Source organism: Dermacentor albipictus, chromosome 6, assembly GCF_038994185.2.
Source record: "Dermacentor albipictus isolate Rhodes 1998 colony chromosome 6, USDA_Dalb.pri_finalv2, whole genome shotgun sequence".
Lineage (NCBI taxonomy): Eukaryota > Metazoa > Arthropoda > Arachnida > Ixodida > Ixodidae > Dermacentor > Dermacentor albipictus.
Window position 1 is genome coordinate 124,988,213 of NC_091826.1, and position 27,760 is coordinate 125,015,972.

At 44.2% G+C, this 27,760-nt stretch overlaps 2 protein-coding genes across 7 annotated transcripts in view; both read left to right on the top strand.

The window, feature by feature from the left end:
- Positions 1–336: 336 nt before the first annotated feature.
- LOC135899428 (uncharacterized) lies at positions 337–960 on the top strand. The gene has a single exon (XM_065428670.1). It carries the CDS (start codon positions 337–339, stop codon positions 958–960), a length of 624 nt encoding a protein of 207 aa, XP_065284742.1.
- Positions 961–12,231: 11,271 nt separating this feature from the next.
- LOC135899463 (salivary peroxidase/catechol oxidase-like) overlaps positions 12,232–27,760 on the top strand; it is a 207,123-nt gene continuing 191,594 nt past the window's right edge. Inside the window, exons 1-6 of one of the 6 annotated variants that reach the window (XM_065428725.2) lie at positions 12,232–12,408; positions 12,523–12,547; positions 12,679–12,799; positions 13,306–13,326; positions 14,716–14,751; positions 26,113–26,231. In XM_065428725.2, the coding sequence (XP_065284797.1) occupies positions 12,789–12,799; positions 13,306–13,326; positions 14,716–14,751; positions 26,113–26,231 (187 nt within the window). In that variant the 5' untranslated portion in view covers positions 12,232–12,408; positions 12,523–12,547; positions 12,679–12,788. Of the gene's footprint in view, positions 12,548–12,663; positions 12,800–13,305; positions 13,327–14,715; positions 14,752–26,112; positions 26,232–27,760 lie in introns of all 6 variants that reach the window. The other 5 variants (XM_065428726.2, XM_065428728.2, XM_065428727.2 and 2 more) reach the window with 5 other exon arrangements.

A 27,760-nucleotide genomic window follows, 5' to 3' on the forward strand; every position in this document is an offset into this window, starting at 1 on the left:
TTTGGTAAGGGACACCGACGTTCTCCCTAGGGCAACTAAGAGAGGATTTCTACAGCCGCTCGAGCCTCCTTATCGACTATTTCAGCGGATCGAGATGGATTAACTGGGACCCTTTCCGACGTCAAACCCGCAAACAAGCAGATTGTCGTGGCGACGGACAATCTCACCCGCTTCGCTAAACCGAAAGCTCTGCCTAAAGGTAGTGGAGCCGAAGTAGCGAAATTTTTCGTCGAGAACATCCTGCTGTGGTATGGCGCCCCCAAAGTCCTCATCACCAACATAGGAACGGGTTTTACAGTGAAGCCCTCCCGAGACATTCTGCAATACAACCAGGCAATGGACAGGAGGACAACTGCCCACCACCCGCAGAGGAATGTGCTTAAGGAGCGCCTGAACAAGACCCTCGCCGACATGGTGGCAATGTACGCCGACGTCGAACACAACACCTGGGATGCCATCCTGCCGTACGTAACCTTTGCTTACAACACGGCGCTTCAAGAAACAACACAGACAACACTGTTCAAGCTGGTTTGCGGCAGAAACCCGACAATAACTGTCGACTCCATGCTGCCGCACACAACCGACAAAGAGAATCTTGACGTCGCCACCTATATCCAGCGCGCTGATGAAGCCCGACAGCTCGCCCACCTGCGGATCAAGAACGGGCACAGGACCGACAGGCGACAGTGCAAACTTCGACGACGCTACGTCGATTACCAGGCCAGTGACCATGCTTGGGTTTGGACCCCAATACGCCGGCGAGCAGTTAGCGAGAATCTTTTACGCCGTTACTTCTTACCCTGCAAAATCATCCCGCGCATTGGCTCATTCCACTATGAGGTCGTGTCAGATGGCATTTCGCTGTCACATCGGCGCCGCTCACGACCCGAAGTAGTCCATGTTGTGCGACTTAAGCCATTCTACCAGCGCTTACAAACTTCGGCACTCTGGAGTGTCTAAATTTGGAATGTGTTTTTTTAGACTGTGTTAGTTTTGACATTGTTTTTTGTTGTTCTGTTATTTTGTTTTATAGGTGCCCTTTCTATTTAGTCATGTCACCCCTAAAGGCTCTCACGGGCAGGCTATTACATTGGGGGGGGGGGGGGCGATGCAAGCATTAATAACGCTGTACATATTAGAAAAAGCCATACCAATACATAGATCAATAGTAAAAACGGCAATGAAAACGTAAAGCATAATACGAGAGGAGTGGATGAACAAAAGAACAATTATTACACATTTCCATCACAGTGAAGTAAATCTTTAAATTTTTTTCTGTCAGTTTCTGTGGCGATGTGCGTTGGCAATTTGTTCTACTGAATGATCTTGCAAGGAATGAATTAGTTGGCATCAGAGGATGAATGGCGACTTTCGGGTTTAACTTTGGAGGAATGATCACGTCATTGAAAGACAGTATGGGGTGACTGAAACAAATCGTTGTGTAGGGATGGATGGGGATAGACCTTATGGAAAAGTGTTGAAGGAGGAAGGTTACGGCGATACGATAGGTCTTCCAGTTGGGCACGCTTTTTTAGTTCTGGGACGCTTGTATAGGATGAGTAGTCTGAAAAAGAAAAGCGAACAGCACGGCTCTGCAAGGATTCTATGTTAGAGATAAAGTAGGCCTGATCGGGGTCCCAAATCTACGCAGCATATTCAATTTTAGGGCATATTAGAGGATAATATTGAGGCTTTTTGATGATTTTTGAGGATTTTGAAGCACGTTTGATGTTACGTTTGAGAAGACTGAGTAAGCGGTTAGCAGACGCAAAGGTGAGGCTGATATGGTGACGCCGTGTTAAGTCACGCTGAAGGTGCTTATAAGTTGTTAGTTCTACAGTACTTCTATTAAGGATGCAAGTGGTTTGAATATGAGATTTAAGGTGAGTAAAATACATATGTTTTGTTTTAGAAATGTAAAGAGTAATTAACCAGGATGAACACCAAGTGATTACAGCATTGAGGTCAGTTTGTAGGAATTGGCGGTCAGTGTCATTGCCTAATTTACCGTAACATTACTAACCATCAACAAACAGTCGAACCTTGGACGCTACACAGTCAGGCAAATCATGAATATTGATTAGAAACAGTAGAGGACCGAGTACGCTTCCTTGGGGTACACCAGATGTCACATGAGCAGAAGAGGAGTTAGAATTTTTAACAGAAGTGAACTGAGTTCTTGACGATAGGAAGTCTTTAATCCAGGCGAGTATATTAGTTTGGATGTTGAGCTGTGCTAATTTCAGTAGAAGTCTGGGCTGATGGACCCGATCAAAAGCCATTGAAAAAAACAGAAAAACTGCGTCGACCTGAAAGTGCACGTTAAGTGACAAATGTAAGTCGTTAAAGCAAGTGAGTTGAGCGTCACATGAAAGATCCTCGTAGAAGGCGTGCTGATATTTGAAAGTAATGATATGATCTTCGAGGTAGCTAATTACTTGGCTATGAATGACATGCTCAAGAAGTTAGCAAATGGTGCTGCTTAGTGAGCTGGGTTGATGGTTAAGAGGGGAAGAATGCTCATCTGACTTAAACAATAGTATTACCTTTGCTATGTGCCAGTCATTGGAACTATGCCCGTTTGATAATTATTATGAAAACAGATAGGACAAGGCCAAAGAAATGCTTTGCGATGTACTCTTAAATACCTCATAGTTGAAGCCAAGGTGGTCCGAACTACTGGTAATTTAATGTTGTTTAACAAGGCTAAGATACCAGCACCAAATAATTATTTCAGGCACGAGAATGTCATCAAATATATTTAATTCTGGAGATGAACTAATATCTTTCTTCGTAAAAAGTAATGAGTGTGTTTCATTGGAAATCTGAGCACATTCAGATTCATCTATCACGACGCCGTTACTGTCGGTAAACAAAATGTCGGGTTGAAAGCTTGGGTTTATGAGGCGCCAGAAATTGCGAGGGTTGTTTCACAGAGATACGAAGTCATGATTGAAAAAGAAACGTCGAGTGGATTCCCAGCAGTGACTGCTGCTCTTTTTCACATTTATTGTATTTTCTCCAGGCGCTCACACAAGCGTTTTTTACTGCCTGTGGATGAAATCACTTTTTCTTACTGTTCATGCGCCGCAACTTTTGATTAAACCAGGGTACACTGCTGTTACATGTAGTGGACATGGCAGGTACAAGTTCATTGATCAGGCTATTAAACATTTTTTTAAACAAACCTCAATTTTGCTCAATGGTTCGCGAGGAATACTGATTCAAGAACTTAGTAGAGAAACATTCCAATTCAGAGTTTATATTATAATAGTTAACTCTGTTGTAACATCTTGTTTGTTGAATTGTAGTTCCCTTTTCGTTAAAGGAACCTGCAATGCGTCCAGTTATTACGTCACGATTAGAAATGCGTGCTAAGTGAGTTATGTCGGAAGAAATGTCGGAATTATTTGGGAGTATTAGGTCTATAATGCTGGCGGTGCTCGATTTACGACGCGTGAGATCAGTAATAGTTTGCCATAGTGAGAAATCAAGACATGATCGATGAAAAATATGAGCTTCGCTTTCACTAGCTCTGACGGATTATATGAACCAGTTTATTCTAGAGAAATTGTAATCACCGAATAAGAGTAGAGTATAGTTCCGGAAACTTGTACATATATATTTTTTTTTAATTTCAGGTACCTTACAAGTCCGTAGGGCATTGTGGAAAGGGGAGGCGAAAAATCCCAACAGTGCATACACAACCACAACTACAGGAAATTCGGCGGGAAAGAAAACATTCATATTAGGAGGCCGGTAGATAGTACCAAGAAATATACCAATAGAACAGCACCTTAAAGAAACCCATACACAATCGAGAAATGAACTAATCATTACCGGCACGGTCAGCAAATCATCTTTTATTGCCAAGAGTAGACCACCTCGTCTACGGTTTGATCTATCACGCCGAAAAATGTTGAAACATGTTTCGCTGACAAAAATTGTGTCATCTGGTATAACATCAGTGAGCCATGTTTCAGTTAGTGCTATTATCGATGCGGAACATGGATTAGTGAAGCTATTTCGACACTTTTTGGCAGGAAACTTCTTATGTTAGTGTAAAGCAAAAAAAAATGTTTTATCAGTCTTATATATTGATATTTGAGAAGGATGGGAAACTGGGGTCTGATCTTAGATAAAATCAGGTAAAAACAGGAGCACGTCACTCGTCTGTGGTTCGCTTAGATATACAAATTACGCGCCCAGCTTCACTGTCCCACACATGAGCACCATTATTATTGTGAAGCTTATAAAAGACGAAGCGAATGCGGTCTCCGTCTTTCCTTACAGATTAGGCGTACTGCCACAGGTGACGGCGCTTCACTGGGGCGGCCTCAGAATTATCACGAGTGATACAGAGTCCAGTGTTCCTGAGCATGGGGCCGTTCACTACCACATTTTTAACTTCTTTATCATTGTAAAAGATAGCAATATTTGGCCTCTTCTTACTCGTCGAAAAGCAGCCCAAACGATGCGCTCTCACGATTGTGGTCTCCACTACACCAAGTTTATTAGAACAAAAGTCGCGCACGTGCTCCTACGAAGTCGCCCAAGTTTCTTGGGCTGTATCAGGACAGCAAAAAAAGAAAACATTGGGTCGTTCAGATTTTGTCTTGCATTTGTTTTTCATTAGGGGTGAACTGAGACTGTGCAGATGTGCCAATTTGATTTCTAATTCTAATTAAACAACACGCTTGTTTAGCGAATGGAAGTCATTTTTAAGGCTTACATGAAAGTTAAGGAGCTTATTTTATGAGTCCAAGTCTATAGTGTTGCTTCTTTCCGTGCGTTGGACCACAAAAGTCAAAATGTCTAATTTGTCCTCCTGTGCCTTGGTCATGGGACCGGGATTTTATTCAATATCGCCACCAAGAAGTACGAGGTGCTAAGGGTACACTAAAGCAGCGCGAGCACTTTTGAGACATTTGGAGCAATATTATGGCCACGACACCGGGCAAAGCCAAATATCATCGTCACGGTAACTATATGTTTCCACAGACTAACCTAAAAGAACATCAATGCTGAGCGTGAGATCGTAACTGCGGTGACGTGATGTCGGTGACGTGACGTGGTGTCGCAACTTGATGACGCTTTTCTCTTAAGCGAAAAAAGGTGAGGCGTGCAGACAGGACACAAAAGAAGAGAAGTGGACAACACGAATGCCATCCGCCTCTCTTCTCTGGTGTCCTGTCTGCACGCATTACCTTTCTTTCGCATAATGAATCCTCACCAACTAGCTCAGCTTCCTGTCGTTCTAAGCTTCGCTCTTCGCTGGCGATCCAGCCGTATAATTCATCGTGACTTCAGGACACCAAGAGGCTTATGGCATGACTAGCCGCAGTGGTGTCGGCGTAAGAGGCGACAGCTGGCCCGAGAAAAGCAGCAGCACCTGGAAGAACGTCAACGGTGAGCGTGACACCGCAACCGCGGTGCCGTTTCGCTTTCCTGTTATGTCTGTAGAATCCGGACGATGCGTTTTGAGAAGGGGAAATTTACACGTGGATTTGTTTATCTTTTACGGGTGCTTTTCATCATCTAACGAATGTTATCGCTCAGAGTGGGATGCTCCCGCATGTATCAGAAGTTTGTAGAATGTTATCGATGACTCTGTTGTTACCGAAGCTTGAGTAATCTGATTGCATGTGCGACGCAAATTGTGTAGAACTTTCGGGGAGGCACGCGAGCACAACTGATTACTCTGGAACCTTCGATGATACATCCGCAAACGCCGACGTGCTTGACCGGCGGATCAAATTTTCGATAATCCCTGACTTTGTTCGACATGTCGCCGTTCATTGAGCGTAGCCTGTTTTTCATGGCAGAAGTTCTCCTAATACAGCGCTAGCTTCGTCATTCACAGATTTGCCGCTGCATTATTCATCATCATTACCACGTGCCAATACCGCCTACAGTTCTCGGAACGTCATGCACGCATTCATGTTAGAAACTCATGACCTTAACATGACTCGTAACCTTCTGGTACTTTGCTGTGCGGTCTCCTACCTAATGACGCACGAACTATCCCACACGCTTCGCGAACCAGATGGCAATGACAGGAGGTGTGCAATGACACAGTCACTAGGCACACACTTAGCCACCCAGAACCGCTGAGTCACCGGGTCGCAGGGTAAGCATGCTAATGCCACGCCCCGTAAGCCTGGCCTCAATTCAACTCAGGACAAAATGTACCAAATGTCCTTTAAAAGCAAACAACCATTTTGTTACAGAAACTTCCCTGAGATATTTAAAGTCAATCTCACCAATTTCTGACGTGTTTTTACTCTTTGCACCGTATGCCATATTTGATGCAATTTTTGGTATTACTTGCTGCGGCGGTTTTCGGATAAGTGACGTCTATCCTGCTATCACGTTAATAAAACCAGATGCCCTTCAGTACAGCACACTCATATTAATTCTCATTTAACTTGTGTTTTGTAGAATACCTGCAGTGGATGCGAGCGTTTAGGAGAAGCTTTCAATCCTTAAAGAACAGTTCATTTTTTACTATGAGCAAAACAAGAACAAAATGAAAGTGGCAGCCAAGATTTCGATAGGGGGACTTTTCAATTCCACTTATCGTCCACAAGTACACAAGCCTTTCTCAAGCCTTTTCAATGCAATTCCACTTGTCCAAACGTTGGCTCCCGCTTTAACCTTGTTCTCGTTGTGCATTGCGTCTGAGAATTCAGCTTCTATCACAATACAAAGGATGCTTATTGGCTTTCATGATAATATTCTGAACATAAATTTTGATTATTGAGCCAGCATTTCTTATGTGCTCAAAGCCAGCCAATGAGGACAAACTCTCGACAAAATTTTCAAGTGACTCTGCCGGCGGAGTGTATGTGCCCTATATTATTTGGTCATTGTGCTGCATTTTCCTTTTGACCTAAATTTATTATCCGGCCAGATAAGGTTGTCAAACCATCAGTTTCAGGCCCATACACATAGCCACATCTTCATTTTAAGATATTCTGGAAATGATACCCAAGGCCAGCGTAGATTAGCAACATCAGCTTGACTTATGCATAAATTTCATTTGCTGGATGTGAGAAAAAGAAATCATTGCATAAATAATAGAAGTTAGTCCAGTACAAGAAATCATTTACATTTATTTCTCAATTGTGTAAGTTGTGCTGTTCATTCGAAGCACGCAGTAATACGTACACACAAATTTTATGCGTACCTCACATTTACGTGCATGTGTCTGCGAATAAAACAACACAATTTTTAATATCAAAACATGTCGCACCAACTAGGCCCTATCAGAGACATTCACGCTGTATTCAGCTGCTCGTATTTGAATTTTATCACGTGATGCAGTTGAAACACTTCATACTTATATGTAAGCCAATTTATGAAATATATCCGCTGCATGCGACAATGCATTTTTGGACTAATGACAGTACCTGAGGCAGCAGCTTTTTATTTAGCCTTTTCCATCACGTATTAGAGTGTTCTTCTTGATTATGCCATCCAAACAACTCATATCAGCGCAACATAACTCGCACAGCTCAACATACAAAGGAAGAAACAAGGTGAGGCGGCCAGATAAAAGAACAGAGCACTGGCTTCCAACTGGTTTATTGGCAACTTGCACGAACTATATACCTACAAGAAATGATCAGGACATGTCGTCACGACACTTCACAAAACGTCACATCGATAGAAGGCTACACCATCATGAGACACATAACGCGCAACGTTAAACTGCAAGGTTAAACTGATCATGATCTTGCCGTCTCGGCTCATTTCTTCCTTTGTATGTTGCACTGTACCACTTTTAGAATGCCATACCAACTCGCCCAATCCTCAAACCTTGCGTACTTGTACAATGCATTTGCATCTTCAACGAATGAGTTTAGGCGTTCCCGATGGCTGATTTGTTGCTTTACAACGAATGCCTTGTAGCGGTGTCACTACTGCCCTCCACCGATGTCCCCCAAGGTGCGCTTGGTGCAAGCGATAACGGCCCAACGAACTTGACGAAGCTGCGGATATCAGAAATATAGTTCTGCTGCAGTGCTACAGGAATCGCTCAACTGGTAGGCTACTTGTTGAAGCGTATTGACGGGTGCGACGGCTTACAAATACCTAACAGTAGATCAAAACGTGATGATGCTGTCGTAACGGATGACGAATGAAGTCTTCAAAGTCATCAAAAGTGGAAGCCCCACGAATGTGAATGAAGGTGACGGTCATGAAGATCATGTCAGCAAACAAAACTTATGATGGCAAGAGAGGCGATAATGGCATTTATTATTCGGCAGCACTATTTTGCGTTGCTTCTGTGTTTCACCGTGAAAGATATTGTAAACTGATACAGTCGCATATTCTGTCGAACAAAGCGTACGGAGAAATGTAAGCAACCTATTGCACAAAGTCTCTCTCAAATGAGTGTTAAAGAAAGGTTTTCTTTTGTTGAGCGCGATTAGCCTGCTCCATGGTGAGCTTTACAGTGCCCTAACGTTACAACAAAGTAACCTGTATAACAAAGGATTTTGGAGCTTCAGAGCGCTTCTTTATAAACGCGCTTGACTTTGACAGTAACTACTAGTATTTGAAAGCATATTTAGCGCCAGCAAACAAGGATGGAAGGGAGACGACACCACAATGCGCTAAATAAAATCTATAATACAAATAATAATAATCATAATACAAATAATGTATAATACAAATAAACACATTTGGCGTCTCCCTTCCATCCTTGTTTGCTGGCGCTAAATATGCTTTAAGTTTACCAACACGCCCAACAAATTGCAATACTAGTATTTATGTGCGAGCACGGAGGAAAGCCCGCATACAATTATACACCCGCGAGCCAAATTATGTACATGTGAGTTCAGCAGATATGGCGTGCAGAATATTGTTCTCAAAAACTCTTCCGATATCTACTGTAAGAATTCGGCTCAGCTTGCGAGGACGCATGACATCGCATTCGCTGTGGGCTTATGCCGGTTACTTGTCCAGATCTGCGCTATCTATTGGCTGACACCGCTGGCTCTGCCAACGCAGATTCCTGACCAGATGGAACTCAGCGCTGTACACATAATTTTTTTTACCCATCTGTACCAGGCCTGTCCATTTCATGGAGGAAATGTGTGCTTTCGAGGATACATCCTCGAAAACCTGAAAGCTGAAATCCACTTGGTCAGCGCGCCTGTGTTTGACAGATGTTTGACAACTGGCGATACACATTAGTTCGCGCAGCCAAGGTGCAGCTATGTACCGAGGTCAATTGAAATAGGTCGAGAAATTTCGTGCGAAAGGCGGTTAAGTACAAATTGGCACAGACATCAGGCCAGGGTGATTATGGGAGCAGCGATAGAAGCGCGACTGTGTGGGGAGGGAAATGACACTGGGAAAGGAAAAAGCGGTTTTTAATTCAAGCGAGACAGTTATAATCATTAAACGAAAATAAGATTTCTGATCTATTTTATATTTTCGTGAGGAGTTAAGAAAACACAAGTGTATCTTTTATTATTAATAAATACATTTGTTTTCAGCGTCCATCGTTACCGGGGGCGTTGACGCGCTATCACTCGCAATGTAATGCAGCTCTTGAAATGGCCAGAAAGGCGTGCTTGTAAAGTTCACCTGTTGAAATACGCCCCCCTGACACGTTGTCCTTTTTTCCTTGTCGACGTTTGCCTGAATTTGGTCACGCGGGTAGCTTCATCCCTTGTTAATATTTTGTTGTGAAAAGCAGTGAGTTACGACCACAAGATAATTGTTTAGTTTTTTTCGGGCAGCTGCTCTGGCCGACGAGCTCGGCGTCCGACGATAGCACCAGCACTCTACACCTAAAGCTCTTGTCAGCCTCCAAAGAAAATGTGTGTTCTATGCAAGAGTACGATTTCGACAACCATACGGCTGACCTTTTTCCTGAATCGGTTTCACTCTGGAAGCTCGAAACGCCTAACAATTCGAATGTGCTCAACTCAAACTTTTGCTCGGGCTAGTTGGTTCATGCTTGAATGAGTAAAGAGCAAGGCGCAATAGACCAGGACTGAAGAAGAACACACACGACAGGGCCGGCGCAACTCGAGACAGACAAGCTGAGACAGCGATCAAATTGACGCACAAAATGGCAGGATCGGTGCAAAAGCTTCGATGAAAGAAGGGCCCAATGTAGAAGGAGTATTCTCAAGTAAAACTCTTGCTTGGGCTGGTTGGTTCATGCTTGAATGAGTAAAGAGCAAGGCGCAATAGATCAGGGCAGAAGAGCGCACACGACAGGGCCGGCGCCACTAGAGACTGGAAAGCTGAGATAGCGATCAAGTTGAGGCACGAAATGGCAGTATATTGGCAGGAAAAATTGCAGAAAATGGAAGGAACACCTATTTTTATTCGGCATATGGCTCGAGGCATAGGATGTGTCGTTGCACTGCTTTGACGTTTTTATGCGCTTGTTTTCTTATCTTAACATGCATTGTCTGCTTGAGCGCGCGTACTGTAACCATCGTTCATTTATTGTAACACCCCTATCTAATTCCCGTATGGTCTTTTAGTTTAGGATACTTGAATACAAAGATGTAGATCATAGAAACTCTCATGAAGGCGTTCTTCTGATTGCTAGGTCTTGTTTACACTAAAACCTATTCGTAATACCGTCGCGGTGATCTTAACAATTTGTTTGTTTTGTCCGGATGTGCACTGATTAATTACTTACAACTGGATCTTTATATAATTGTCTCAGGTTTCACAAGCCGAAGGCTTTGAGGGGCGTTAAACCTTTCTCTCCTCAATGCAGGCTGATATCATGCTTGGTGATAATTATTGTGATAGGAACTACGTAGACGCTCCAGGTGCATTTATGCCGTCGCCGTGGTGTACCCGATAAATTCGAAGGGCGATAACATCGTCGCCGCGCACCGTATGCTGTATGTGCGAGTGGAAGCCTGCGAGCGTGAGCCGACGATGGCAGCGATATCTCCCACGCAAGAGAGGAAAGTGGGGAGGAAGGGCACCGTTCTTCGTCGCACGCAAGGAACCGGACGAAGGGAAGCGAGGATGGTGGGCGTTCTACTCCGGCGGCTGTAGTGTATGCCGCGTTCGCGTGCACCCGAACTTGAAAACGATCGACAATGTGGACAGAGTCTAAGAGCGACAAGGGCTGACAGCTTCGAGTGCACTGTATTCCCTACTCTTAATGCGCGTTGACTCAAGAGAGTGTACCAATGTGGATTCGCTCGCTGCTGCTGCCGCGCTTCCTCACTCCAGCATTTTGACAGCAAGGTTCCGCGATAATCGAGTGATATCTGTTCGGATTTGCTTGTGTGCGTGTGACACCATGCTTGCTTTTTAGTTATAAGCGAGTGTGAGTAAGTTTATACGGCCGACAAAACTGCTATCATTACTTCGTATAGGTTTCCGCTGATTTGCGCAATCGATGCTTTGCCTTTTAGGCGAATGTGCGACTTCTTTATTATAGCACGTTGCACATAAAATGAACTAAAGAAGTCTCTACTTCACGTTCAAAATCGTATGTCATTATCTCACTGCATTGCAGCAACAGCTTTACTTAGTGTGTGCAAGAATCCACTATGAAACATAGATCTCGTGCCACCACAGTAAATTTACTTTTTGCTAAGTGCATCTCACTAGTGCGAGTTAATGTTGTTATACCGGGTATAAGCAGGGAATAGTGTCAGGTAATTGTCCGCTAATATTTCGTACGAACTTCATTACAAACCTGCGGACATAGCACGTTTCAGAGCTCGAGCAGTGCCGGTCGACCGAATGCTTGAAGGGACCTTCACGTGGCGACTGTGGCAGCGAAGTCTCGAATCACACTTCCCACGCGAAAAGGCAGCACTCGAACTTCGTGGGGCTAATTTAAATGCAGTACTAAAGGCAACCTTCAATTGGCGGGCTAACTACAGAACTCCCAATTCATGGCACAAACAAAAGGTGGCGTTGACGGTCATTTCGCGAGTACGCGCATGAAGTCCATGCAGCGATGTGAGTTTGAGGGCACCGGGCAGGCCGGAGAAACCACCACAAGAATGTTATGAATCGAAATAGGAAGCTGGTCCAGCGTATCCTCCTGTCTTTTCCTTCCTTAAACTTTGGCCCTGACGTATGGCTATTGGCGGACACCGAGTTCACCTAATACCCCACTATTTCTTTTCATGAGGCTCACAAGAGTACATCGCACAGCTGTGTGCAGCTGTCGCTACAGCTGCTACACGCCGTGTCTACGCTAAGCAGGCACGGTATGGAATTTCAGCACAGAGCACGATTCGGGTCGCGTGGGTGCTTAGACTAAGGTATCAGTTTTGCTGAACGTGCGTCTGGCGGATTCATACGTGTCGGAGCACTGTAGTGCACGTTTATTTTTCATGCCAGTTTACATTTCCCCGTGGTTAAATATAGAGAGCTCAGTTAGCTAAATAGTCGCGGGTAAGTCTTCTCTCGACAAACGAGTCACCATAAAACATTGCTAACGCACGTCTTTCCCAACGTTTGTCATCTTGTGCTGAGAGTGACGCCATTCCGCTGACTCTATACCGGCAGCGCAACTTCAGTACTCATCTTTACGGTAAATTATGAAATTTCTTCCCAGTGCGAAATATTCTAGCACATTTATCCGACCAAGTTTTCTGTGCTCTGGATCTTGCTAATGGCAGTGTAAGACTTACTTTTTTTTTCTGATAGAGGTGCGTTTTTCAGGCACCTCCTGGAACGCCGAGTATTGGCCTGTTCGCAGCCGTGCAGTGAAACTCGGCCTTTGCTACAGAGACCTTTTCTACGTCCCTCTGCAACAGCACTGCAAAGGCAACATGAAGTATAGGTGAGCCAACTCATTTCTAGTAACTGCAACAAGCCGACCCGAAGGCATTTTCTTTTTTCTTTGTGCAATCGGCACCATTATAGCGTATATGCTGCGTAAAGTTAAAACGTCTGTCGCATTTACCAGTAAAACGGCAAATTGCCTTGGCGTAGGCTGCGCCGTGTGGTATGAGGGAGTTTAATAAGTGAACAACATTTTAGAATTAGCGTAATAACCGGTGGTTCTGACAGAATCGGAGTCCAAATGCATGAAGCTGCTTATGCCTGTCGATCTGGGTCAGAAGATCCTGGCCATTCAAATATTTTGCGAAGTGCTTTTCTAGTTTGAGGTCAAAGATTGTCCGTAGAAGATACGGGCTGCTGTTGTACAGAAGTGACGTTTAAAACAGGAGTATTTTCGGAAGCATGAGCAGAAAGGAAACATCCGAATGCTTACAAGTAAACACGCTGGCGCTGCTTTTTGCGTAGATGCAAACATACATTTTTTAAAATAAATTCTTGTTCCAGCTTGACCTCTCCTCGAGCCACGTAAGTTTAGATTGTTGTGCTCACTTTATCATTATCCTGCTTTTTCTTCAACGCAAAGACGCACTTCACTTTTATTTTCCGAAGGACCTCTCACTGGAGGTATTACATAAGGATTGGAGTTTACAAATGCTGTTTATACTAATTAGTGGCCACATGAGTTCAATGAAGAATATGAGTATTAAGCTTATCAGTAAGCGTTGATGAACATGTGATTTCGGCATTGTGACGGGGCAGGCTGTTCGAAGTGGTTCAAGATCTGTAAAAGAAAGACGCAGAGAAGGTTGTAGTGTGGCTGCGTGGACGGGTTACTTGCAAGGAATTCCGCGTGCGCGGGGAATGGCGAGGGGGTGGGGCCAACACATATGGTAAATATTGAAGCGAGGTGTAATAAAGCTTATGAAAGAGGATTAACGAATCCATTCGACGCCGGGATGATAGCGTGCTTACGGCAGACTGTGATACGCAGGTGTAACACGATGAATGAATGAATCTTTCCACACGATTCTGAATTCTTTTGAGTGCCTTGATAAGCTAAATTTGATGTGGTGAACAGATGGGGGATGAGTATTCAAGTTTTGGACGTACGAGCGTCTCTAATGCTAGCAGTTTAAAGTGATGCGGTGCATGACACAGATGGCGTTTTAGGAATCCCAATGTTTGGTTAGCGGAGGTAGTAATGCGCGTTACATGAACAGACCAGTCAAGTCCTATGACAGGGTGACGCCGAGGTATTTAAATGTGTCCACTTTTTCTAAGGTAGTATAGTGATATTATACGGTGAGTACAAGGGCTGATGGCTGTGAGTCAAGCACATTGCTTAACATTTATTGGGGTTAAGGGCCATTAACCACTCGTTGCGCCAGTCTTGCACTTTGTTAAGTTCATTTTGTGAAATACTGTGGTTAGAGTCGTTAGTAATTATGCGACAGATTACACAATCATGAGCGAACACACGCATTCGAGAGGAACATGCAGAACAAGGTCGTTAATATAAGGAAAAAAAAGTGGGAGCCTAGAACACTACCTTGTGGGACGCCAGATGTTACAGGCAAGGATGCGGCAGCGTAATTACTGACATGCACTGACTGTGATCGGTTAGTGACAAATTCAATAGCCCAATTTAAGATGTCATGGTGCAGGTTGAGCCGGGAGAGCTTGAGTAATAGGCGTTGGTGAGGTAATTTGTCAAATGCGTTTGCATAATGCAGAAAAATGACATCGATTTGGGCGTTTGCATCTAGATTAACGCGCAAGTCATGAACGACCATACCAAGTTGCTTTTCGCACGACAAACACTTACGGAAACCATGTTAAGATGGGTGAAAGAAGTTGTTAGTGTCATGGAAGTGCATAATTTGGGTGAAAATGACGTGCTCCATTATCGTGCAGGGTATGCTGGTTAGAGAATTGGTCTGTAGTTACGAGGTGAGTTCTTATTACCTGATTTGTAGATTGGAATGACCTGTCCTTTCTTTCAGGCGACGGGAATGCTACAGGAGGTTAAAGACTGCGAGAATATTAATCTGAAGTACGCCCTGTAGATGCGTTTATTATTTTTTAACCGTATAGATTTGATGTCATCCGCCCCTGATGAAGATGGGAGTTTTAGCTTTTAAATTATTATCGTTATGCCATGTTCAGTGAATTCGATGGGTGACTTACCAGATCGCACAGGTAAAGGTGGTATAGGTAACGTAGCATCAGGTTCAGTGGTGAATGCCGATAAAAACGCGTGGTTAAATGTATCGGCACGATCTCGTTTGGGGATCGATGTGTCGTTATGGTCGGTGATATTGATAGCATCCGGTGCCTTGTGGTTTAGAAATTAGCAGAGTTTCTGCGGGTTACTGCATGGTAATATTGGTCCCAGGCCACAGCTGAATCGCTTTTCTTTGCCGAAAGAAAAAATCGTTTTTCTTGTTTTCTAGAGTTCATTCTTTTTTGTGAACCAAGCTTTATTGGTGTTAGTCCGTACTGGAATAACTGCAATGTGATTACTAGCAAGGTCAGTGATTTTTTGGCGGAAGATGCTTCGCTTGAAGATGATTTGCTTGAAGTGTGTTGTGGAAAAAGCACTAAAAGTAAGGTAGGAGGACACAACTTTGTACTTCATGGCTTCGTCGTTGCCTTTGTCGTATAAGCGTATTATTTTATTCCATGATTTTCGCTTCGGAAGGATGAAGTTAAAGACTGTGTGAATTACATTACGGTCGCTAATTTTCTGGACATAAGATGTTGAAGCTAGGATAGATGAATTATTAGTTAATATGAGATCTAAAAGGTTGGCCGAGTCCTTCACTACGCGCGTTAATTCCAAAACTATCTGCGTTAAGTTTAAATTAAAGCATACTTCGAGGAAATCATTTTCCATTCTAATATGCGACGAAGATGGATAGCTATCCTAATTGATATTTAGGAATTTATAGTCGTTAGTGTATTTTTTCATTGGCGCATCTGGGACGCAGTTGAGCTTGTCAGTTAAGCTAGTGTCTGCTCGCGGGGGGCGGCGGCAAACGTCAAGTAAAATAGGTTCACTTAATGCTTCGCATCCATTGCGCCGCCTACGCACACGCACCAACTGTCGCCCACGCTCCATACCTGCTTAACCAAGAATCTGCTATCTAAACAAAGAAAGAGAAGGCATCGCTCTGCTAAGCATCCACACTCCACCAAATTTGATGAGGTTGGTTACATGTAAAAAATGTTGTGGCCTGCAAATGCGAGACAATTGCACTAGCATTATGCTGCACGCACCCACAGCGGTGGCTGAGCGGCTGTGGAGTTGCGCTGCTAAGCACGAGGTTGCGGGAACAAACATCGGCTGCGAAGGCCACATTTCGATCGGGGCGAAATGTAAAAACGCCCGTGTTCCATGCATCGGTGGCACGTTAGAGATCCCCTGGTGGTCGAAATTAATCCCGGATCTCCCACGACGGAGTGCATCGATCAAATCATGGTATTTTGCAGGTAAAACAGCTGGATTCATTCATTCATTCATTCATTCATTCATTCATTCATTCATTCATTCATTCATTCATTCATTCATTCATTCGATGTGTCACACATTGTTGAACTCTCGGATCAACAATTTAAACCACAATAACCAGACTGTAAAGCAGTGTTCAGAAGCTCCCTCAATACATGTCCTGTCTTTTCCAGGCATGCATATGTATATTTCCAGGCATGCATATATACTATCTAACAAGCAATAGTAACACCAATCGAAAGCAAAGGGCACAATTGTAAAACAAGCATCCGTCCTGATGCTCCGAATGTGTAAACATTCATGGCATCAATATGTATTGTTCAACTGCACTGCACAAATAAGTATAGGCGTAGTAAGCAATATACAAGGTAGCTGCTTGTACAGAGTAATAAATGTCAAAAGAAATGAATGCTCATACTACATCATCCACACAGCACAGAGAAAACATTTTTCAAGAATTGTCTCGTCTGGCAAATTGGACTGGGCCATAAGCAGCAGAAACTTTATTAGAGGGCATTGTGTAATCCCAGTTGCGAAGGAATCAAGAAAGCGAATAGCCTTTTAATATAGTACCTCAAGCTAGTCTCAAAGGAAGAAGGTTGAGCAGCAATTAGATTGGTGGTAGATCACGTAAGTTATACTGTAACATTTTGAAAGACAAAAAATTACAGGTGATAGTTGCAGGTGCATTTCGCGCACCCACACCAACACACAGGCACACTACAAGAACTACAGTATATAGAGTACTACAGTCTATGGGACAGCTATTTCATACAGTAATAAAAAGGAAGCAACACACTCTGGAATATGAACCTGGCAACGTTTAACGCTAGAACGTTATCTAGTGAGGCGAGTTTAGCAGTGCTATTGGTGGAATTAGAGGGCAGTAAATGGGATATAATAGGGCCCAGTGAAGTTAGGAGGTCAAAAGAAGCATATACAGTGCTAAAAAGCGGGCACCTCCTGTGCTACCGGGGCTTAGCGGAGAGACGAGAACTAGGAGTCCGATTCCTGATTAATAAGAATATAGCTGGTAACATACAGGAATTCTAAAGCATTAACGAGAGGGTGGCAGGTCTTGTTGTGAAACTTAATAAGAGGTACAAAATGAAGGTTGTACAGGTCTACGCCCCTACATCCAGTCATGATGACCAGGAAGTCGAAAGCTTCTATGAAGACGTGGAATCGGCGATGGGTGGAGAGAAAACAAAACACACCCTACTAAAGCGCCACTTTAATGCCAAGTAGGCAACAAGCAGGCTGTAGACAAGGAAGTGGGGGAATATGGCATAGGCACTAGGAATAGCAGGGGATAGTTATTAGTAGAGTTTGCGGAACAGAATAATAGGCGGATAATGAATACCTTCTTCCGCAAGCGGGATAGCTGAAAGTGGACGTGGAGGAGCCCGAACGGCGAGACTAGAAATGAAATTGACTTCATACTCTGCGCTAACCGTGGCATCCTACAAGATGTGGACGTGCTCGGCAAGGTGCGCTGCAGTGACCAAAGGATGGTAAGAACCCGCATTAGCCTAGACCTGAGGAGGGAACGGAAGAAACTGGTACATAAGAAGCCCAACAATGAGTTAGCGGTAAGGGGGAAAATAGAGGAATTCCAGATAAAGCAAAAGAACAGGTATTCGGCTTTAACTCAGGAAGAGGACCTTAGTGTTCAACAATGAACGACAACTTTGTGGGCATCATTAAGGAGTGTGCAATGGAAGTCGGTGGTAACTTCGTCAGGCAGGATACCAGTAAACTATCGCAGCAGACGAAAGATCTGATCAAGAAACGCCAATGTATGATAACCTCTAACCCTACAGCTAGAATAGAACTGGCAGAACTTTCGAAGTCATTCAACAAGCGTAAGACAGCTGACATAAGGAAGTATAGTATGGACAGAATTGAACATGCTCTCAGGAACGGAGGACGCCTAAAAGCAGTGAAGCAGAAACTAGGAATTGGCAAGAATCAGATGTATGCTTTAAGAGACAAAGCCGGCAATGCCATTGCTAATATGGATGAGATACTTCAAGTGGCTGGGGAGTTCTATAGAGATTCATACAGTACCAGTGGCACCCACGACGATAATGGAAGAGAAAATAGTCTAGAGGAATTCGAAATCCCACAGGTAACGCCGGAAGATGTAAAGAAAGCCTTGGGATATATGCAATGGGGGAAGGCAGCTGGGGAGGATCAGGTAACAGCAAATTGTTGAAGGATGGTGTACAGATTGTTCTAGAGAAACTGGCCACCCTGTATACGCAATGCGTCATGACCTCGACCGTACCGGAATCTTGGAAGAACGCTAACATAATCCTAATCCATAAGAAAGGGGACGCCAAAGACTTGAAAAATAATAGACCTATCAGCTTACTGTCAGTTGCCTACAAACTATTCACTAAGGTAATCGCAAATAGAATCAGGAACACCTTAGACTTCTGTCAAGCAAAGGACCAGGCAGGATTCCGTAAAGGCTACTCAGCAATAGACCATATCCACACTATCAAACAGGTGATAGAGAAATGTACGGAATATAACTAACCCTTATGTATAGGTTTCATTGATTACGAGAAAGCGTTTGATTCTGTCGGAAGCTCAGCAGTCATGGAGGCATTACGGAACCACGGTGTACACGGGCCATATGTAAATATACTGAAAGATATCTATAGCGGCTCCACAGCCACCGTAGTGCTCCATAAAAAAAGCAACAAAATCCCAATGAAGAAATGCGTCAGGCAGTGCAATACGATCTCTCCAATGCTATTCACAGCATGTTATTCAGAGACCTGGACTGGGAAGAATTGGGGAGGAAGGTTAATGGAAAATACCTTGGTAACTTGCGATTCGCTGATGATATTGCCTTGCTTAGTAACTCAGAGGGCCGATTGCAATGCATGCTCACTGACCTGGAGAGACAAAGCAGAAGAGTGGGTCTAAAAATTATTCTGCAGAAAATTAAAGAAATGTTTAGCAGTCTAGGAAGAGAACAGCAATTTAAATTAGGTAGCGAGGCACTGGAAGTGGTAAGATAATAGCTCTACTTAGGGCAGGTAGCGACGGCGGATCCTGATCATGAGACGGAAATAATCAGAAGAATAAGAATGGGCGGGAGTGCGTTTGGCAGGCATTCTCAGATAATGAACAGTAGGTTGCCGTTATCCCTCTAGAGAAAAGTGTATAATAGCTGTGTCTTACCAGCACTCACCTACGAGGCAGACACCTGGAGGCCTACGAAAAGGGTTCTACTCAAATTGAGGACGGCGCAACGAGCTATGGAAAGAAGAATGGTAGGTGTAACGTTAAGGGATAAGAGCAGATTGGGTGAGGGAACAAACGCGAGTGAATGACATCTTAGTTGAAATCTAGAAAAATAAATGGGCATGGGTAGGACATGTAATGAGGAGGGAAGATAACCGATGGTCATTACGGGTAACGGACTGGATTCCAAGAGAAGGGAATCGTAGCAGGGGGCGGCAGAAAGTTAGGTAGCTGGATGAGATTAAGAAGTTTGCAGAGACGACATGGCCACTATTAGTACATGACCGGGGTTGTTGGAGAAGTATGGGAGAAGCCTTTGCCCTGCAGTGGGCGTAACCAGGCTGATGATGATGATGCACACACTCTGTACAACATAGCAGACTTGCTTAGCCAGTTGCACTGTCATCAGATATAAGACCGGAATCAAGAACTACCCCAGATTGTACGTTGTGCTTCACATAGCTGGACAAATGTATTTGCAGGTAAACATCCCCCAATCCCCAGCTAGTGTAAGACCAAGATCTGAGAGCCAGCACGTGGGCGAAACAATTATTCCATGCCTAGACACAAATTTACACCTTGTGAAAAGAATAGTGCCAGAATCATGGGAGGTGGACGAGCGGATACTGTGAAAAATAGCAGATGATGTAATTTTGTGCAACCTAATGTACGGTATGAATTACCAGCAGCACACAATAAGTCAGCTCATCGAATACAGGCGTCGGGTACAAGCGTAGGAATATTGATCTTTCCAACTTTACCATGCTTGAAGACCTCTACGTGAAAGAGCAAACGAACAAGCACCTGGACCGATGCACTTGGCGCAAGCACTTGCAGTCCGCGGCCGAAATTCTTTGTCTCGAAAGCTCGGAAGCTAGTTGGAAGATACTATGCCAGCTAGCATATCAGTTGCAAAGACGACCAAGACTGCTTTCAGAAACACAACCTCTAGAGCACTTCAACTTGAAACACAACATGCCCGTACTGTGCGCTATGGGAATAAACAATTAGGCCAGGAGAATATATGCGACTGCCAGACACACAGAAGTTGCTAATCATGAAACAGCAAGCACCAGGCACATATAGTAAACTGATGTGCAATAACAGTGTGACAGTAGTATAACGCTAGAATTAAATGCCATACAACCAGAAAATCTGAACTGAAAGCAATGAAAGCCGCCCTCGCAGTGCAAATTTGGAAACTAGAACATGCTGCATACCTGCATGGATTTACCAGAAAGTGTCAGGGCCTGCACATCACACAAGATTGTCAGGAAGATCGGGAGACGGACATGGAACTTGCAAGCACATGGTCAAGAAATTAAGTTACACGATACATAGCAACGCAGATATTAAAGGACGCAAGGGGGCTCAGGAGCCCAACATAAAAGCTGAAAACTGAACGAGTTGGCGTGTATTCATTACTAAATACAGTGCTTAGATTAGACAATGGACAAGATCGAAGCACTGTATGTGTTTAGTTCGTTCTAGTCTATTGTCATTCTGTAGCGCTGCAATTAATAAATTCATGAGGCTGCCCCCACCCAAGGCCCCAATTTCACATCGAAATCTATGTGCAAGCACACATGCACACACATTTATGTGAGGCTTAGCAGAAAGGTGAAAAGTGCCACGGCAAGTGCGCGCGCCCTGGCCTACGTTCCTGCACAGCACGTATAGATATGGTCTTCTTGTTAGAGGTTCACAGTACACTAACAACACGAGACACAGGACAACAAAGCAAACAACAGGCATGTCTTTCAGAATGCTATGATGCCACGTACACGCTTCTATACACAAGTGACGGTAGCTGCACAAAAAATTTGGTCTGTAGGCTTTGACACCTTTAGTAGTATTCAGAAAAAACTCCAATATATATTCACAGCACACGCGCTAGATGGACGAAGCAAGATAGAGCTAAGGTTGAATGTCACAACACAATTTCCATTCCACCTTCAGTAATCACACATACATCATTCCCGGCTCGTTCAGGGGAAGACGTGGGCTTTGGGTTTGGTGCCTGTTGCTGCTTTTGATGCAAGATTATGGCTAGGAGTAGGAACCGCTCATGCGCAATCACGAGCAATGTACACATAAAGCTGACGCCGAGCACGGGTAGTTCGAGGATCTTGTGCGGCTCACACAACGACTTCGTGGGAACCGAATTTCGAATGCTGCACGTGCGGTTAGGGTAGCTATATGACCTTGTTGATAGATAATGTTGTAGATTGTTGTAGCGCAGGCTGAACGGAACGGTCAAAGAAGGCAGAAAGAAGAAGAACACACTGCCTTGAACAACCAGCGAACCAGCTGCGAATAGCTGTTGTTTAGGCACGCCCCTCTGACGTCGCAGCCAACTTAAACTATGGGGTTTTACGTGCCAAAACCACTTTCTGATTATGAGGCACGCCGTAGTGGAGGACTCTGGAAATTTGGCCACCTGGGGTTCTGTAACGAGCACCTAAGTCTAAGTACACACGTGTTTTCGCGTTTCGCCCCCATCGAAATGCGGCTGCCGTGGCCGGGATTCGATCCCGCGACCTCGTGCTAAGCACCCCAACACCATAGCCACTGAACAACCACGGCGGGTATCGCAGCGAACTTCAACAACCGCCATTGTACACTCCAAAACAAATTTAAACTTCAAGGCGTTTTTAAATTGCAAGAGACGCCTAATATTTGTTCCTAATAAGCACAGGTCAATAATATTATAATGTACATGTTTTCACCATTATGTTAAAAAATTGTGTGGCCTGTGCCAGAAAACCTGGCAAGAAGCAAAACCTGGGCGTAGCACCAGTCGCATAATTGAAATCGCAATAATTTGAAATGGGCCCTCTAAAAATTGTATTGCGACGCGTGCGACTGCACCGATTTTCGTCGTTCCAGTCGCAGAATGTGAAACAGCCTTTACTCGGCGACTTTCTTTTTACAGTGGGCAGGACACTATATGGCTCGATTGCTGCCTACAGTGTAGTGCAATAGAAGGAGCCTTTTCTCTGCGCAAAATAAGAACAAGCAATAAATCAACGCATAAAACCTGTACACATAGTGTTGCCTCATATGTATCTCTAAAGCACGCCGACCTAATGATGGAATGGATGAATGAAAGAGAAAACGTAGCATAGTAAACAGGAACTACGTCAAGTGCAGTGCGTCTTCTACCGCGATTTATTCCACAACAAAGATAGATACAACCCCTACCATGCACTGTCGTGAGATTAACGTAGTGTGCCTTTCTATTCACGCTTGTTCGTTTGCAAACATCAAGGCTGTTGTATATAAAATTGCTATTCTAACGAAGGCATGGGATATTAACATTATAATTGTGTCCTGTATAATTTCTATAATGGCACCGGTACTAAAGTGCCCTCATACAGCGGGAAAGATGTAATTGCATAAACTTCGTCGTGCTGATAGCGACCGTCGTCCCATCACTGCGAAAAGCGAAGAGGAGTGTGATAGATAATTACAAACAAGACCAGCACAGGAGCGTGTTCTTGCTTATTCAGATACTGCAGAGTAACGCCATTGAAACGTAAAGTTATACGAGATAGCACGCATGCTCACGGTGCTTCGGAAACAACGACATCTTGAACCAATGAACCAAATGATTTCCTATATTCACGAAGGAAGCACTGGGACGTGGCCTCGTAAATATGGGTACAATATTTAGAGCAAGCACAGGGAATTTATTATCGCGCAAGGGCGTTCCACTATTTCAAGACTTACGGATACATCTCCTACGTGAGTCTTAACAGGCAGCTACTCACTCTCTTCAGCGCATCACCCAACGTAGCACCGCCGACCAGCCCATCTCAACATGAACATAGCAATAAACCAGTTAAATTTGCTTGATTCCTTGTTCGAAAACGGTGATCTAGACACCAGAAAACGCCCTTAAGGGCGTTTTCCTTTGGTCAACGCCACCCTCCTACACCTATAATGAAGGATATTTTAGCGAACTAATGGGGTGATATAAAACAATGTATTGCCTGTATTGCAATGCACAGCCTTCACTCTATGGTCGTTTTGTTGTATGGCACTGTGTTTCTATTTACAGCGAAATTGCGCGCCCTCTCTTTCTTTTTTGTCGTTCCTTTGTCTACCAGTGGCACCGGTGTCTGTAGAAGGAATGTTAATATCTTTTCCTATATGTTTATAAAAAATTTAGAAAAGCAAGATGTGCTGTGCCGCACATGTATTCAAGCTGTGGTCCTACATATGGCCAGTTTCATCTCTTGGTCATTCTCACTTTTTTTCTTTCATGGTACTTATTCCATCCATTGTAACTCTATACGAGAACTGCATGAACATAAGCCAACACATCATGCATTGATGGGCTGAAAAGGACATATGAAACAAGTAGTGCACAATTTGCCACACAGAAAACTACAATCATCTGGCACCTAAAAAAACGGCCCCGACAGGCATCCTATCAAAGCGTGGTTCCGGTTGAGGGAAAACTCCGTTAGATTGTACATGCCCATCAAGTGGACCATCATTTCACTCAAATGAAATTTAGAAGGAAAGAATGGCCTCAGCATTTCTATGATGCTGCTACAGAAGAAAATCCAGTAGCTTAACAGGTCGGGGACGTCACTACCTTATAATGTCATGTTCGCGCCACACTCTCCAGCTTATGTACAAATAGCACCAACGTGAAACAATATAGGCGATACCAGCAGTCGAATGTAGAAGGCAGGATAGGGGAGCAGGATAGGGGATAGGGGGATAGTGGAGTACAACAAAGCTGCATACGAATGATTATGTTCGGCGTAGTATTTTTCTACTCTTCCCAACTTACTAGCTGCAGCTTACCGAAACTGTTCAACGAAAAGATATCAAAAGCTCGTACTTTTTATAATGCGGTGTTTAGCGTTTGTAAGCTGCACAGCCAGCTTTGAGTCGCGCCGCACTAGGTGGCTCTGGAATACTTATGAATAAATATTTAACGTGCGACTGTATCTAAGTGCATGAGTGTTATTGCATTTCCTCCACATTGAAGGGCAACCGAAGGGGTCGAGGGTGGAACCTGTCACCTCAGACGCGAAATGTCATAAACATAGACCCATTGCAGCAAGCATTATTCTATGGTTTTCTTGTAACAAAAATCTAAAACTGTAGTTTCTTACAAGTTCTGAAAAATCTCAAACTCATACCTTCAAATATATGACTATTGCAATTATAATATCCGTACAACCTTCTGTCAGCGCACAATGAGCGCCAAGCTTGTTGAGGTGAGGAGGAGCTCATATTGCAATAAAGTGCAAAACTGGGCAAGTTCGTTGATCTTCATTGTAAAGTTAGCGCAAAAGAAATGGCAACACAAGAGAGTCTAAGTAGTAGTTGTTAGTTCTGTGCACTTCTCAAGACCGAGAAGTACACAGAACAGGTGCTGAGCTAGCAACTACCACATGTCTGTCTTGTGTTGCCGGTCCTTTTGCGCTACTATTGTTTGAAGTTCGTATAACGCACATGCAATGAACGTGGCTCAAGTACTATATCAAACAAAAGACAAAGGAACTTCAACATTGCGCAGTAGATATATCGCGTTAGAATATGATATAACGGCCATGATACACGTATGCGCACATGGAAGTTAATCCTCAAGAGCCATCTTCAGCATTGGACTCAAAAAAGATAAAAGCACAAACTCAAAACAGACTATCAGCAACATGGTTGCCTAAGTTAATATTTTATCTTGAAAAAGAGCCAAGGATGAGTGGATTATACGCAAACAATTTTAGTTCGTCTCTTTTCACATCGCAGGCCCCGTAAATTCTATGCGCGTTTAGGTCGGAGCGGGGATGCACCAAATGATGGCTTATGTGTAAGCGTAAGTAAAATCTGCTTTTGTGCAAAGAGTGTTCCACATTGTTCTGAAACTGCTGATAGGCAACAACGTTTGCCTACATGTGCTGCTGCTCGCGAGCAGCATGAAGTTTCTAGCATAAACTCACTTGTGACTGAAAAGCTCTTGCACTCGAGCGATAACATGACCACCTGGCGGATGCGTCGAAGGCTACTCTTAAAGGGACAGCGTCCTTTTAAAAGCGAAGCTTGACTTTGTGTACCTCGCCGGGTTTCGTGACCGTGGGCGCTGCGGCCGGGCGGTTCACAGGCGCAGTAGGGGAGCCAATCACAGCGGAGGTCGCGTCCCGCGAGCGGACTGGCTCCCTTGCACCACCACCAGGTGACGTTCCCACATCCGCGGAGGCGAACGCACGGTGGTGGCGCTGACAACGCAGGGGGAAAAAAGAAAAAGAATCAGAAAGCTCGCTTTCGCAGATCCAGGTCAGCGGCGGCGGCATTTCTTTAGCCTAGCTGCAATACACGAATAAGGCCTTTTGTGTCCCTTTGTACGGACATAAATTGGCGCACACTCGTGTTTCGACTCTTTGTGCATTTAGAAAAAGCTTTGCTATATATAGATTCCAACTTTTCTGATCTGGTGCATTTTGTTTTAATCGGCGTCGTCAGCCTCCACAGTAAACAACAGAATATTGTGACGTTGAAATGTTTTCCCACACCTGCAGACTTCACCTTGTTACTGCGGTGTTCCTGGTCGCCTTTGCATCGCTGAGTTGGGGTCGCTACACTGGTGGCTTAAGCAAGCAGCGGCTTCGGAGAACCGTCGATTCAAGTGGACACGGAGGTAAGACAGCAGCAGTCAATGACCACCTCTGATTACGGTGTACATATTTACCCCTTTTTCAGTGCCATTCAATGGGCCTGTAAATTGTTGTGAATAAACAAGAAATAAATACTGCATTCAATGAATGCCTGGAAGAGGCAAGGAAAAGTATATCGAGTGAGACAACATCCTCTCAAAACAAAAGGGCTATTAAAATTGCAAGTGTTACTACACCTGGGCAAAACATGTTTCATTGAATATGTTTAATCTGAAAATGACGGCACACAAATAGAATGCATACCATTATGTAACCACTGTCAACAGGTGCGTGCATGTTATCTAACTATTCGTTTATAAACGATTGCCGCACTACAATAGACCTCTTGCACAATACCGACATTTGCGCGCATTAAGCTCCCGCCACCACAGTAAAGGATCGATGTGTGGGCGAGCCGCAAGACACGCGTACGTAGAAAGTATTTGAATCACACGCACTCTGCTACAAGTCCCGCTGAGTTTGATGGCGTGCTCTGACATCCGCATAAGGCGTTCGCCGATAAACATGGCTCTACGAGCCAAAGTTCCGTTTTCCACAACGGGACAGATGAAACATCCTGATCCCGCGATTGCCTGATGAGGGCATCGTTGACTGTTACCTAGTGAAAGCGGCGCCGCGGAGAGACCCTGAGTGCAGGAGATGCATTTACCCAGTTTAACGCCATTTCGGATTCCATCACAGCCAACTACACGATAAATAGGGAAGCAAATGAAGAAGTGTGGCATGCTGTGATATCCTGTGTAGTGATGTAGAAATCCCGCGGGATCACGTTCTAGCACGGCTCACGTGGCCTCGGAAAAGCAAGAGAATTCGGCCACATGACCGGGTCAGCTTGTCGCTGGCACCATCACACGGATACATCTCAGGCTTAAGAAATGGGACTCGTGTCGCCTACGAGGTTTTAGGCGAGCTAAACAGCTCATAATGACGATTCCCTGTATCATATCAGTGTGAAAAACGTTGTGTAGAATCCTTGAAATATGCTGTGCAACGGGTGAATCAAAGTTGCTACACTTGAACATTGCAATTAGCGCGCAATATTTATAAATTCCTGACACGGCCAGGATGACGCCGTGTTCAGAGGAGAAGTTGCTGGAGTAAACACCGTATTTAATTTAGCGCACTTACGGACCGTACTGTACACGTAAATGGAGTGCGTATACAACGACCCGCAGACCTAGATCGGAATGCAGAACTTCAGCCGATAATTGCAGACAAGCACCATAATATGTAAAGATGTACACCAGGGCAGCTGGTAACCGGATACTTGAGCCCGCTCATGTCTATTTCTTACAATGGAAGAAGAAAGCTAGCGTCACGTGAATTAACGAAAGGGTTGACGGCATTATGCAAGCTCCCTATGCTTGAATGAAAGAACGCATGCAACAGCTGGACCACGTGCTGAAGAAAAATATGACGTTCGTATGGAGCATGTAGTCGCAAAAAGCAAAGCGACGTTTCAAGCTGAGCTTCGTTTGGTTTAGGATGACCT

Coding starts and splice junctions, on each gene's coding strand:
- LOC135899428 (XM_065428670.1), top strand. CDS start 337: ATGGACAGGAGGACAACTGCCCACCACCCGCAGAGGAATGTGCTTAAG.